A 14,379-nucleotide genomic window follows, 5' to 3' on the forward strand; every position below is an offset into this window, starting at 1 on the left:
GAATAATGTTAGCACTGGCTGCCAAGTATAATATGTCAGTTACCAAATTTGACGTAAAAACAGCATTTTTGTATGGAAGTATTTCAGAAGAAATTTTTATGCATGTACCAGAGGGGTTCAAGTGTGAACAAACTGAAAACAAAGTGTGTAAATTGTCGAAATCGCTATATGGCCTAAAACAAGCTCCTATGAAATGGAATGAACGTTTTACTACATCTTTAAAACTGAATGGTTTAAAACCACTGATTAGTGATCAATGTTTATTTATTTACGAATATAGAAAAGACCATGTTATTAGCAATCTTTGTAGATGACGGATTATTGATCAGCAAATGTGAAGAAGAAATGAAATCGTTATTGAAAAATCTTCAAACCGAATTTGAAATGACAAGTGAAAAAAATCCTAATAGGTTTTTAGGAATTAGTATTCAAAAACATGCTGGAAAAGTTATACTTTCACAACAAGATTATGTACAAGCAACTTTAGAAAAATTCAATATGCAAAACTCCAAACCTGTACCTACGCCCATGGTCAAACAAGATATACGTTCAGAAAATAAAATGGTAAAAATTAATTATCCATTCAGAGAAGCTGTTGGAAGTTTATTATATTTAAAGAACAAGACCAGACCAGACATATCATATGCAGTGAATTACTGTAGTAGAAAAATGGAAAATTTTTCAAATCAAGACATTGTAACAGTATAAAGAATGTTTCGCTATCTGATATCTACAAAAAATGATGGACTGTGCTACGATGGCCAAAACAGTGAGAAATTGATTGCCTATTGTGATTCAGATTTTGCAGGGGACACTGAAACACGCAGAAGTACAACAGGGTACATAATATTTTTTTGTGGTGGACCCATATCGTGGTGTTCCAGGAAACAGCCAATAGTTTCACTTTCAAGCACAGAAGCTGAGTATATATCTGCCGCAGAATCTGTTAAAGAACTTCTTTACCTCAAATCTCTAATTGATGAACTTACCAATGGTGAAGTGAAGATAGATTTGTACGTTAATAATCAGAGTGCAATCTCAATAGTGAAAACCGGACAGTTCAATCGACGGAGCAAGCACATAGATGTAAGATTTCATTTTATAAATGAAAAGGAGCGAGAAGGTATTATAAACATAAAGTATTGTTCAACTGAAAAACAAATCGCCGACATATTTACCAAACCTCTTGGAAACATTAAATTTGAAAATCTGAAAGAACAATTTATGTCAATCATCAATTGACAAGTAACAAGTGACAAAACCTTAAAATTTGGAGAAGGTGCTAATGAGTTGATGTTGATGAGAATGAAATTTTAAGAGCGTTAATTTTATATTCAATTATCTTTAAAAAAAAGGAACAGTTGCTATGTAACAAAAATATATGAGATAAATAAAAATGATTAAAAAAGTCAATTTCCAATTTTCTCAAGCAAGGAAGTAAAAGTAAAACCCGAAATCACAACATATTTAACCCAGAACCATACGCTCTTAGGGCGGGAATTCTTGAAGAAGGCTAACATTGGTATAGATTTCCAAAACGAGTGTTGGTTTTTTAGAGATAAACCAGAACATACTTTCTAATATGGAATTAAAACAAACTCTGTAAACATTAATCCCATAACCCTACGCCAAAATGAAGCTCAGAAGATGAAAGACACGGCAAAAGATGAAATAAACACCCTACTTCAGAAGAATAGCACCATCTTCGAACAAGGGGGAGAAACTACGTTTGCTACGCATCGAATTAACACACAAAATGCTGTACCATTCTCCGTACCACCGTACCCGCTGAACGGACCAAAGAAGCAATTTTTGCGTGAAGAATTGAATCGATTAGTAACACAAGGAATTATAGAAGAGTGCGAGTCACCATGGTCCTTATATGATCTTGCGAATTGCTCGGATGAAGAAGAAAAGGTACAGAGCTACTTCGTTAGTGTTGACCTACCGTCATACGATGTTAAATCTATGCTACAGAAACAAATGGAAGATGATGAGATCAAGATTATTATCTTCTCTCTTGAAGGTGAAGATCCGTTAGAGATGTCTAAATGGTCTGGGAGGGCATACGTGATGAACAATGGTGTTCTCTTCCGTTTCAACCCATATGTGGACTCTGAAGATCGCCAGTTAGTGACTCCCAAAGAGTTGAGTGAAGATGTTTTGGCCCAGTACCATAATTCGCCTACAGGGGAACACTACGGCATCGAAAGAACCCTTCAAAAGATCTCTTCAAAATTTTACTTCACATATATGAGAAAATATATTGCTCGCCATGTAAAAGGTTGTATGGAATGCCAGAGATATAAACCAGAGAATCGTCAACCTGCGGGCCTACTTCAAACCCCAGCTCCTTCCCAGAGATTCGAAGTTGTGGTTATAGATATTTTCGGCGCTCTACCGGCAACTCCCAGGGGGAATCGATGGATCCTAATAATTGAGGATGTTGCTTCAAAATAGGTAGAACTTTTCCCATTAGTAAAAGCTGACTCTGAATGTTGTGCAAAAATTTTCATCGAAGAAATATTCCTATCAGTGATGTAATGCAGCAAATTACTTATTGTTTTGGTATCACAACTCCGTTCATTCCTTTGTATCATTCAGAGAGTAACCCTGTTGAACGGAAGAACCGCGAATTTAAGACTCAGTTAGCCATTTTGGTTCAAGATCACCACTCAGAATGGGATCATCACCTGAGCAGCATTCGATTCGCCATAAATTCTACATGTTGCGACTCTACGGGATATAGTCCTTCGTTTCTCACATTTGGTAGGGAGATACGAGCTCCTTATGACCCTGTACATGATCTACGCAAAGTGATTGATGCAGAAAATTTCATACCAAGAATAACTCCTTACTTAAAGAAGCTAGCTACTACTCTGTCTGAGGCAATGGATAGAAATTGCAAGAAACAAGATGTCCAGAAAACCCGCCTAGATTCCAGACGACGACCAGCTGTATTCAAGAAGGGTGACAAGGTTCTCCTGAAATCTCATACTCTCAGTAGCTCCAAAAATGGATTCTCTTCAAAACTTGCCCCAAAAAGGGATGGTCCTTATATGATCTTGCGAATTGCTTCTCCTACAACCTACGAGTTAGGAAGCTGTACAAATCCTCCAGAAAGAATTGGACGCTATCACGCCGCGGACCTCAGCCCGTTTGTTGAAGGGACTGGAAGGGATACATTAACGCCCTTAATACCAAAACGGAGGAGGGGTCGTCCTAAAAAGAATGTTTCATCCTAAACAACACCGGAGGGCCGTTTGTGTTGTTTAGAGGGGGAGTTTGTAACGGAACTTAGTTTTGAAAAAGAAGAGTGGGCTGATTAGAAAAAGGGTTGACAGATAGAAAATAGTATCTGAATGTTTAATTTTGTTGATGTTTTGTACATTTAAATAAATGAATCATATTATAGTATTTATATTAGGAATATCATGTAGACGGTAAAACGCTAACCAAAACTTGTCTAATCATTCCCACCAACAACGTATTGACATCCCCGCCAAATTTTGTATAATTAATATACTTAAATTTTATAAAATATTATACTCCCACACTTGTGTTTTGTGAATCCACCGTGCTTTTGTTTATTATTATTATTATTACTATTATTATTGCTTAGCATCACTATTCGTTTACCACATAATACGTCGCCTAGTAATAGCAGAAAATGGCTCAAGTATATGTATATACATATGTGGTTTCTAAACAGAAGACCCGGGTCTGATTCTCGGTGTTTCCAACTTTTTTCCCTTCAAATCAGAAACAGCACATCTCATTTTCACAATGTGAGAATACGATAATGGAATAGATAAATGTTATTATTACACTGTAGTTTATCCATGTGCTTTACAACGCATTCATATTTTTCCATTATTGTTGATACGATACATCAATCAATGCATTGGATGGAATAAACAAAACTAAAGTATGATTCATTAATGAATGCATAAAAAAGTCTCTCCCGGAAACTTTACAAGAATAACGTGTAGGTACTGCATCAGTTGCCTATCGGCGGAGTGACCGTTGCCGTCGCTCCCTGACATATAAACAATTCGTCCAAATATATAAACAAGCGTGATCTGGATGCTGTAGCGAAGTAAAGTGTGTTACATCACTGAATGTTGAACAAAAATGTGGTCTGGGGTTACTTATACACAACTTCCCTCGCCCTTGAAATACAGTCGAACAGTTAGCTTTGTCTAGAGATAATGGCAACGTGGTTGGCGACACGCGTCGACAAATATTTTGTGTTTTTGGTGTTATGGGAATAAACATTCTGTAAAATACAAAATGTTCGAAAAATTATAAAATTTAATTTGGCGAATTTTATTTTTATTTCCTGAGCGTAAGCAACGAAAGTATTGTAATCGGGTCTATCGGGGGGCGACTGGCTACTTTTTTATGTTTTCTCTTGGCTTAGTCTGTGTACAGTCTCTTCAGATTTTTATTAGGCAGGTAATCTCCAAAAGTACCGGACCGATTGTATTTTATATGTATGTTAGGATCGTGTAGATGGTAAAAGGCTAAACAAAATTTGCCCAATCTTCCTATCAATGTCATGACATCTCAAAAATGTTTACAATAAATTTTATAAACTAACATCCTCTTGTATTTGTTTCAAGAAATCTTGATCACCATTTGTTTTGTCGTATTTTACAATTTAGGGAAGCTTATGAGGTTTAGTTGTTTAGTTGTTGCCTGATTGTCAGAGTTGCATATGTGTGTTAATTTCCATGATCTGAAGTATGTAGGTATATCTACACAAAGGAGCTGTTTAGCAACGTTCAGCAAGATTTTTCGTGTATTTCAAAAATTAAGGGTGGTTGTAGGGTTAGAATTTTGTTGTTGTTGCTGTTTATTGAGCATGTAAGATTGTGTATGTGTGCCAATTTTTCTGCTCTAAAACATAAGAATTCAGCAAAATTTTTGGCATATTTTAAAATCTAAGGGAGCTTGTAAGGACGGACATGTTCTTGTTGTTGCATACTTATCGAGCGCAGTATAAAGAATTATAATGTCAGTTTTCATGGTCTCGAACGTACACAGTACATCATCAGTATCATCAACATCGCTCAGCAAAATTTGTTGTATATTTTTTAAGTTGCTGTGGGGATAGAAAATTGTTTTACTACTTCATCTTTGTCGGGCATGTAGTTATTTATGTATGTGTGCCAATTTTCACGGTCTAGAACGTACACAGAAGAGCCATTTAGCAATATTCAACAATTTTTGTCGTCGTTGGGCTGAATAACATTAGTCACATTAGATAACAAATACTACAAATTTGCAAAAAATATCTAAATATAAAAAATTTACCACAAAAAATACATAAATTCATATTATTATAAGCAAGATAAATAATTACAGACAGAAAGTGCACTAAAGCAATACCTACTCGGTATTTGTTTTGATTGTCATGAATCTATAAAAAATTGTTAGCAAGTAAACATCACAATCTAATCAACAATAGCTTAATAGCAATTACTTTAGATGTATTCACCTCTCTAAATCCTTGAGAAAACACGAAACACACTAGTTCGTAACCTGTGAATCCAGTTTAGTCGTTCATGCTGCAACAAAATGGTGCTATCAATGGAGCGCTGGTCCGGCAAAATTGCCGTTGTTACGGGTGCTAGTGCAGGTTGTGGAGCTGCCATAGCTGAGGCTTTAGTCAAAGAAGGTCTACAGGTAAAATTGCTAAGACTCTTGTTATACAAACGCTTACGTTAACTTTTTATGTCATATCCAAGGTTGTTGGTTTAGCTCGTCGCAAAGAACGCATAGACGAACTATCTCAGAAATTATTGAGGTGCAAAGGCAAACTTCACTCTTATAAATGCGACATGACGATTGAGAGTGATATTATTGCTGCTTTCAAATGGATTAAGGACACTCTAGGTCCCGTGTCGGTGCTCGTTAATAACGCAGGGGTATCTCAGCCCAACACTCTCATCGGTGGGAATACGGAAATGTGGAAAAAAGTTCTTGATACTAATGTTTTGGGTACGTAGATTGGTGCAAATTTGTTTTCATTTGAAGAAAAATAGATGATAATACCAACAGAATTGAGATTTTTAAAACTCATACTCCTATATCTGACAGTGATATGTTAAATTTGGGACAAGGGGATACCGGTATATAACAACAGCTATAATTTTATTGACAACTTCAGTTGCAGATAAAAACGAAATTATTCATTGTTACCCTATAATAACACTTTTTGCTATATTTTATACAATTATTAAAAAGTGCTTTTATCATAATATTGATATCTCGACGAATGAGGACGTTGTTATCTGTAAAATAAAATCAAAGGGATGTGGTATGATCCAATCAAATGTGATTTACACACATAAGCACATTTAAATTAAGAAGTCAAATATTCTTCTCGATAGTCATTATGTGTTCATATTTATAAAAACCGATCCGGTGCATTTTACTTCCCGAGCGTAAGTGATGAAAGTATTGTAATCGAGTCCGTTGACTGACTCTCTACTTTTACGTTTTCTCGACCGAACGTAATAAAATAAAATAAAATAAAATAAAATAAATAAAAAATTATGAACGCCGTACTTTATAAATTCCAACGCTATAATTTAAAAATGATGGACATGTTATTTTGTGAATTATGAATGCAGTACTTTGGATAATCCAATGCCGTGCTTTATCAATGCTGAATGCCGTGCTTTGATGGATATTTTTAACATAAGTAAGTTAAAATAAAAATCGGGCATTTTTGGAAAAATGTCTTTCGTGTTCACAGTACTAACGCAAAACATTTTCAGTAATATTTATTAACAATAAATTAGAAATTCGCCAAAACGCGTTACTTTTAGACAAAACGATAAGTTGTCACCTTCAGATCGAAATCAAAACTGAACACAAAGGACCGAAAAACGCAACCTTTGCTCAGGTAGCTCACGTGACAATGACGTCATTCTTCGTCACGATGAGATGCAAAAATCGTTTTTTATACTTTTTTTTGGCCTGGAAATTGCACATTTTTTGGGGTTAATTTAACAATGTTTGAACAAAATGAATTGATTTTAATACCTTCATGTTTGTAGGATAACGGTTTTCGGTTTGATTATGGCCGTTTTCGGGATTTTTTGGAAAAATATCCACTTTCATGCATGTTCACAGCACTAACGCAAAACATTTTCACTAGTATTAATCAATAATAAATTAGAAATTCGCAAAAACGTGTTACTTTTAAGCCAAAACGGAGCTCCGAATGCTCCGATGTTTCTACTACCAGATTGAAATCAAAAATGAACACAAAGGACCGAAAAACTTGACCTTTGCTCAGATAGCTCACGTGACAGTGACTTCATTGTACGTCACGATGAGATTGCAAAAAATATTTTTCAAATTTTGGCAGGGGAATTACGCATTTTCGGGGTTAATTTAACAATATTTAAACAATTTGAAGTATTTTTAATAACTTGATGTCTGTAGGAAAACTATTTTCGGTTTGATTATGACATATTAATGCTTATCATATATTTAAACGGTATAAATAATGTTAATTATGTTTCAGTATTGTTTATTGTGTCATGATTATTTATATTATTTTTATATTTGTCGAATATACGAATCACGGACCCAGATAAATTAAAACTCAAATCGTATTTACTCCGTTTTCGGGCATTTTTGGAAAAATATCGACTTTCCTTCGTGTTCACAGCACTAACGTAAAATATTTTTACTAAAATTTTTATTAACAATAAATTAGAAATTGCGGGCATGTGCTACTTTTAAGCTAAACATGAGCTCCAATGTTGCTGCCATCAGACAGAAATCAAAACTGAACACAAAAGACCGAAAAACGTGAACTTTTTTCAGGTAGCTCACGTGACAGTGACGTCATCGTACGTCACGATGAGACTGCTAAAATTATTTTTATAATTCAAAATAAAGATATATATCCAATGTTAAGGTAGAAGCGTGCTAAGCGTATGTTTCAATTCCTTTACAAAATTTTGTGATAACATCATTACCATTTTTTACATAACTAAGCAGATAAAATGTCCTTCAGCACTAGGTAATAGCAATCTGAAATTCCAGTGTTTATTTATGTTTATCCATTGAAAGAATGATTGGTAAGTGTAACCAGTGATAATCTGTAATTGGCTAGATGACACGCTTAGGAATTTTGAAAATTGTTTGTCTAAAATTTACAGCAGGTTACTCATATTTTTGTAATCTACGTCTTGTAGGCACGCCATATTACATGCAATCATACATTCTTCAGTCGCACTACATTTTCCCTAGGTATCGCAAGGAGCTGAAAATAACAAAATAATACTACTTAACCTTAGTTAACGGGTCGGTAGATACTTTATTATAATAGTAATATAACAGTAGTTACTAGTCATTAATGGGTACAAAAAGTAACGAATATCATATGTGCATTATATGGTAGGTATATGTATATTTTAGGAATAGATAGATATATACCGACGTACACATTTCTCTTGAACGAACTGGACTGTGACTGAAAAAAATAGATTAAGCAAAATTTAGTAGTTCAAAAAGTAAAATATATAAAAATAACACCGAAATTACGAAAGAAGCGGTTTCCTAAGATTTTTAAGTTTCCATTGTATTTTCATTTGAATTTGTGGTACTTACGCTTTATTATGTAATAGTGCCACTTTCTTTCGGTTTCAGTTCTGAAGACGCTTTGGGTTGGACTTTAACAATCTTCTCTCCAGTTTTGTTATATAGATCGTAGATTTCGGCTAAGCAACTTATTTTCAAAGTATGTTTTGTAAACGATTCAGGAATTTTTATTTTTACATGTGAATGCGTCCTACAATTTTTAAATATAAATAGTATGTTTTGTTTATTTATAACAGAAAGTGTTAACCCAACAATATTAAATTATTATAAAAATATTTAGTGCAATTGTCTCCTACTAGTTACTTGATCTATTTATACATATAAATATTTCAGATATTGCTAACTACACTTACGTATAATCGACACCATTGGTTACATTGTACTCGACATTTTCAGCTTCAGTACTTAATTCAGTATTCCATGTTATATTAACAGCAGGGTACGAATGTTCTGAAATACACTTGGCGGTGACAGTTTCTCCAGAATTATATGTTAGTTTATCGGTCTCTATGTATGGATCTCTCTCAGGCGGTACAACCACCTGGAACAAAAACAGTCGGTTTAAGGTTATCTAGGCAGAACTTTCCGCGTCCCTGAATTTACCTTTTTCAAAAAATTCTAAAATTTGATTAGGGATAAAGTAAATATAAAAATAAAGCATCCTATGCGTATGATTGAAGTAAATTTTCCATTACAAAATTTTTGATGACATCAACATATTAGCCAAGATACATATCAGTTTGAAATACTAATAATGGCAGTACTGTATTTCCAAATATTCGGAAAAATGGGGTAAGCCGTCCTTGATTTGTATAAGCAATTATAACGAAGGCATCACTCGCAACAAACCATACACATAGAAATATCAAAGAAAACAGTGGATTGCTAACGGCACCTCTGCTATCGAGGACTCGATTTTGCATTGTTACGCATTATTCTAAGAAACCATAAACTTAGAGCAGGAAGCGAGGACGACCGCCCGGCACAATTTATGACTGTTTCTGTTTGAATACAAAAAAAAAATTGTAATTAAAGAAAAACGAGAATTTCTTAATTCAATTTTTTGTATTATATCGTATGTCCAATATTATTTACACCCCCTAAGTATATTCCAACAGGGTACCGGTACCTTAACTGATAAGGTAAATAAGGAATGCTGCTTTTGAAATAATCTGAGACCCTTGCTATAATATAACTCCTTGACATCATACACCAGTTTCAAATCGTACTTGATTTAAATGCATACCTGAAGTTTAGACTGAGATATAGAAGTTGGAAAAGATGGTGCGTCGCCTGAAACTTCACAACTATAACGTCCACTAGCATTCCTAGGGACATTTATTATAACCAAAGAAGTAAAATTAGAATTAGAAGCCACTTCTTTCAGACGTTGACCATTATACACGGAGAAGTGGTATGTACGTGGCCAAACTCTAGGCACATAACGAAAAAATTCCAATGTGTTTAAGTACCATTTAACACTGTACAATTGTTCACCCTCCATATCATAAAAACAACTTAAAGTTACATTCCTTCCCTTAATTACTGCTGAAGGTACTATGATGTGAACATTGCGTAGTCCAAAAATACCTAAAAAATTATATGTGCAGTCCACGTGTCACTTATTCTTATCAATTAAGAGTAGTGTGAGTAACACAAATTGTAATACTATAATCATTCGTCCATGTATATGGTACACATTTCAAAAGCAAATTTACATTAGATAGCTAATAAGTGTAATAAGTAAATGTCATTGAATTTTTTGTTTTGTTTCACAAATCGAGTGTTGACTTGAATTGTATTCAACTTGAATACATTTAATTTTAATAATACTTTTATGTTAATAAAGTTTTTCATTTCACAAAAATTCATTTTCAAACAAGTTTAAATTAACATTTTGTTAAGAAAGTACATACTAACTACGAAACGTGAACACAACTAATTTTCCGTGTTTTTATACTTTATCATTTCAACTTTAACCTCTGATCACAAAAAATGTCACAAACAAAATGTGAACTCTTTTTAAATATTTGAAGTATTCTACTTCGTTTAATGCCCGTATGTCAAAATAAAAATTAAAATAATTACCTCTAGGTGTAAGACAACAAATAAACAAACACAGTTTGAACCAGTTTGCGTTTGAAGTCATCTTTATGGGAGGTGAATTTTAGCTCTGATACAGTCTTGTTTGGTCATAATGTTTTATAATAATATAAACAAACTACAGTAACTTTTATTTACAATGCATAGAAGTTGGCGCCACGTTCAATATGAATTAATTCGTAATATTTATATTATATTTTATATTATTTTCATATTTTTTCGACATTTCCTGACCCCTAGAGAATGAAAAAGAAATTAGTTTAATTTGAATGAGTTTGTCTTCTCAAAACAGAAGAGTAAAATTCCGAAGTTCCGAATATTATTATTATTAAAGGGGCCAGGTTCGGCATCTATATGGTGGTGGTAGTAAAACGTTATTATACCGTGCAATTGCTTTTGCGAAAATTTGAACGTTTAGCGAAAAAACTGAAAGCGGATTCGTACGACTTTTCTTATTTTTCAAAAATTGTAAATTTTCTTAAACATTAGTAGATATTAACAGTTAATATAAACAAATAAATTTTATATATTAAGACAGTACTCAAAATTTTGTTAATAAATACATTACAACATTCTGATAAACTAATGTTTTAGGTCTGACAATAGCCACAAGGGAAGCCATAGATCAAATGACTAGCAATAAAATCGACGGGCACGTCATCCATATTAACAGTATTTTAGGACACTACGTAGCTCATGTCCCCCAAGTCAACATGTATTCAGCCTCAAAATTTGCCGTTACTGCCCTGACTGAAACTCTGAGACAGGAACTTGTAACTTTGAACAGCAAAATCCGTGTCACTGTAAGTATTAAACATAATATTTTTTATTTTATTAATAACAAAGATAAAGAGTCTCAGTCCAGGTCCTGTGGATACCGAATTTGCTTCTTCTTCTAATTTAACGAATCACGAGGAGTGGGCGAAGTTGTACAACGCAATGCCCAAATTAAATAGTGAGGACGTCGCTGATGCTGTCGTATATATACTATCAACACCACCACACGTCCAAGTAAGTCGAGACGCGTAGATGTAAGATGTAGATTAAATTCACTTATATTCTCTTGTAGATACAAGAAATAATGATGCGTCCTCTAGGAGAACCGGTATGACTCAATCGCAATACCCAGTTCTTCAAAATATGAAACAAGTTTGGAAATAATTTTATTACGTATTAAGTGTATTATCAGTTGCCGTAATAAAATATATGAACTAGAAAATTTCACCAAGTGGATGAACTGTCAGTTCGTGCACCTACAAATAAATGAATAACTTTTAAATATTTATTTGTAATTATGTGGATAAACCTGCACGTTTGGACCTGTCGACAACACATATACAATAGCTTCAGCTATATCTTCCGGTTTCAGAGCCGGAATTTCATCATCGTCTGAAAAACCCTCTTGAGATTCACCACGAACTAAACCCGGACTTATACTCTAAAACCAAATTTTATATTTGTCAACAAGAAGTCAACACCACACTTACCGTAATTTTAATCCTACTTCCTGCAAATCGTAGCTCTTGTCGTAAAGTCTCAGTTAGCGCGGTCACTGCAAATTTAGACGCCGGATACACGTTGAGGCTCGGCTCTGGCATAATCGGAACTTTATGACCAGCTATAGAATTCATATGGATAATGTGACCAGCCACGTTGTATCTTCTCATTATTCGGATAGCTTCTCGTGTACAGATACATAACGCTATTACGTTTACTTCAAACACACGCTTCCAGTCTTTGGTGGCACCTTCTAAAAATGACAGTTTGTGACGTCACAAAGTTCATAGCGATAGTGACGTCATACTTACCCAGTAGAGTACTGTTTCTACTCAATCCAGCGTTATTCACAAGGACATGTATAGGGCCGATTTTTTCAGTTATCCAGTTAAAGGATTTCAGAATATCGTCTTCTCTGGCAATGTCGCATTTTAGGGGGATAATTTGACCACAGATCGTACTAACGGAGGCGGCGAGGTCTTGGAGGCGGTGAGTGAGGCGGGCTAAGCCTATTACCTATTTTTGTTTAAACTCCGCATTAATACTTTTTAACCTACTTTAAAAAAAGCTAGTTAAAATGTCGTGACTACCTACACCCCGAAAAATGGTCTACCTACATGTTTATTTTTATGAGAAAACAGGATCACATTTTTTTTTTGTTTTTAACAGTATGTGTTTTGTGAGTAAACGTGAATTAAAAAATCGAGTGTAATTTTAAATTAAGTTTCAAGCTCCTGTTCACTTTATGTGGAAAGAACCGATTCTAAAATGTCTTACCAACGTTGCTAACTATTGTATTGATAAAACTTAGTCATACTGGTGACAATCAATATAAATTTTCGCTTTATTATTTTTTATTTTACCTTCATGCCCTTTTCTGCTAGGGTTTTCATGACGATAGGTCCTATCCCAACACTGGCACCAGTCACTACGGCCACTTTTCCTTCCCAGCGTTCCATTTATTTTTCGGAGATGTTGCGTGCAAGAAGTTGTCACAGAGACTAGTTGTTTGTGATGGTAACGTATGTTTGTAATATTTTTCTTGAAGACAATAATTTACTTTCAAAAAAATTCGTGTTTTATATTTCGAAATATAATTGATTATTTTGCTGTAAATTAATTTATAGTAGATCCCATGTGTCGTGTTTCGCAAGTGTCAGAATATTTTAATGTTATAGATATAATATTTTTAATCACAATTGTTAGAACATTTTCATTAAATTTTTAATGTTCAACTAAAATTTTTCAAAATTTCTACATATAAATTACAATTTACTATTAAGAAATGAATTGTAACTATGTAGATATCGATTAATAAATTAATTAATACAGAGTTATTCACGACTTTTCGTCAATGAACCAGATAACAATTTCAAAATCATCTTTGATATTTCACACCGTTTTTAAAAAATTGGTCCAAAGTTAATTAGACAGAACTTCCCTCGCTCCTAAAATACAGTCGAGCAAATACAGTCTCTTACTAAAATTGTAAAATTTAATTTTGCGATTTTTTTTGTGATAACCCCTACAATTTAAAATAAAGTTATGTCTGGATGTGTTAGAGTATAGATAAATATGCATGTTATGTATATTTCAAGCGAGTTTTTTCATAACAAAATTTTGTGATAGCGTTATCAATATTTTACCAGGGACACGTTGTAAATCTGAATAGCGGCGGTATAAATTAAACTAGTAATAACACTATTATGTACTCTTTATTAAGAGAATTGATACCATGCATACGCATGTATAACATTAATGGTGCTAAATTTATAATTTATTAATAACAATGTTATTGTTGTAACTATTTCAAGTTATATACCCAATGCTTATTCAATGAAGATTTGCAATTGACCAGTAGTGCATGTTGTAACGGTTCACTACGCTATTATTTTTAAAAGAATCAGAAAATTGTATTAAAAAATGATAATTTGGATCAGCGTGGATTTTCTTAACATATTTTTACAAAAATTTAGTTTGTTTTCCATATCTGCTTCTGATAGTTCTCGGTGCAAAGATATTTTATACGGATGATATTTATTCCGTTTTCAAATACGCTGAATGGAAGTATCTGAGACCTGATTTTCTAATTGTCTCGCCAAAGATCTTATGCTAATGTTTGGATTTTCGTTCACGTTTTGGTTCACGAAC

General features: G+C 33.7%; 3 protein-coding genes across 4 annotated transcripts; 1 reads left to right on the forward strand and 2 right to left on the reverse strand.

Annotated features, from left to right (window-relative positions):
• Positions 1 to 5,545: 5,545 nt before the first annotated feature.
• Positions 5,546 to 11,955, forward strand: LOC135142269 (farnesol dehydrogenase-like). Its single transcript, XM_064073954.1, has 5 exons — positions 5,546 to 5,691; positions 5,754 to 6,006; positions 11,326 to 11,534; positions 11,584 to 11,742; positions 11,801 to 11,955. The coding sequence occupies exons 1-5, from the start codon at positions 5,584 to 5,586 to the stop codon at positions 11,840 to 11,842; spliced, it is 771 nt and encodes a 256-aa protein (XP_063930024.1). The 5' UTR covers positions 5,546 to 5,583; the 3' UTR covers positions 11,843 to 11,955.
• On the reverse strand, positions 8,321 to 10,826 carry LOC135142270 (nectin-3-like protein). Of its 2 annotated transcripts, none has more exons than XM_064073955.1 (5): positions 10,717 to 10,826; positions 9,875 to 10,218; positions 8,982 to 9,169; positions 8,638 to 8,818; positions 8,321 to 8,500 (listed from the first exon to the last, which is right to left on the reverse strand). In XM_064073955.1, exons 1-4 carry the CDS (start codon positions 10,775 to 10,777, stop codon positions 8,644 to 8,646), a joined length of 768 nt encoding a protein of 255 aa, XP_063930025.1. In that variant the 5' UTR covers positions 10,778 to 10,826; the 3' UTR covers positions 8,321 to 8,500; positions 8,638 to 8,643. The 2 variants fall into 2 exon arrangements, with proteins under 2 accessions (XP_063930025.1, XP_063930026.1); XM_064073956.1 differs by lacking the exon at positions 10,717 to 10,826 and adding an exon at positions 10,545 to 10,569.
• On the reverse strand, positions 11,913 to 13,214 carry LOC135142271 (farnesol dehydrogenase-like). Its single transcript, XM_064073957.1, has 5 exons — positions 13,092 to 13,214; positions 12,540 to 12,744; positions 12,219 to 12,481; positions 12,038 to 12,169; positions 11,913 to 11,984 (listed from the first exon to the last, which is right to left on the reverse strand). Exons 1-5 carry the CDS (start codon positions 13,185 to 13,187, stop codon positions 11,943 to 11,945), a joined length of 738 nt encoding a protein of 245 aa, XP_063930027.1. The 5' UTR covers positions 13,188 to 13,214; the 3' UTR covers positions 11,913 to 11,942.
• Positions 13,215 to 14,379: the final 1,165 nt, after the last annotated feature.

The sequence above is a fragment of the Zophobas morio genome, unplaced genomic scaffold (genome assembly GCF_036711695.1).
Source record: "Zophobas morio isolate AGI-343-1 ecotype UQ-CSIRO unplaced genomic scaffold, CSIRO_AGI_Zmor_V1 ptg000046l, whole genome shotgun sequence".
Classification (NCBI taxonomy): Eukaryota; Metazoa; Arthropoda; class Insecta; order Coleoptera; family Tenebrionidae; genus Zophobas; species Zophobas morio.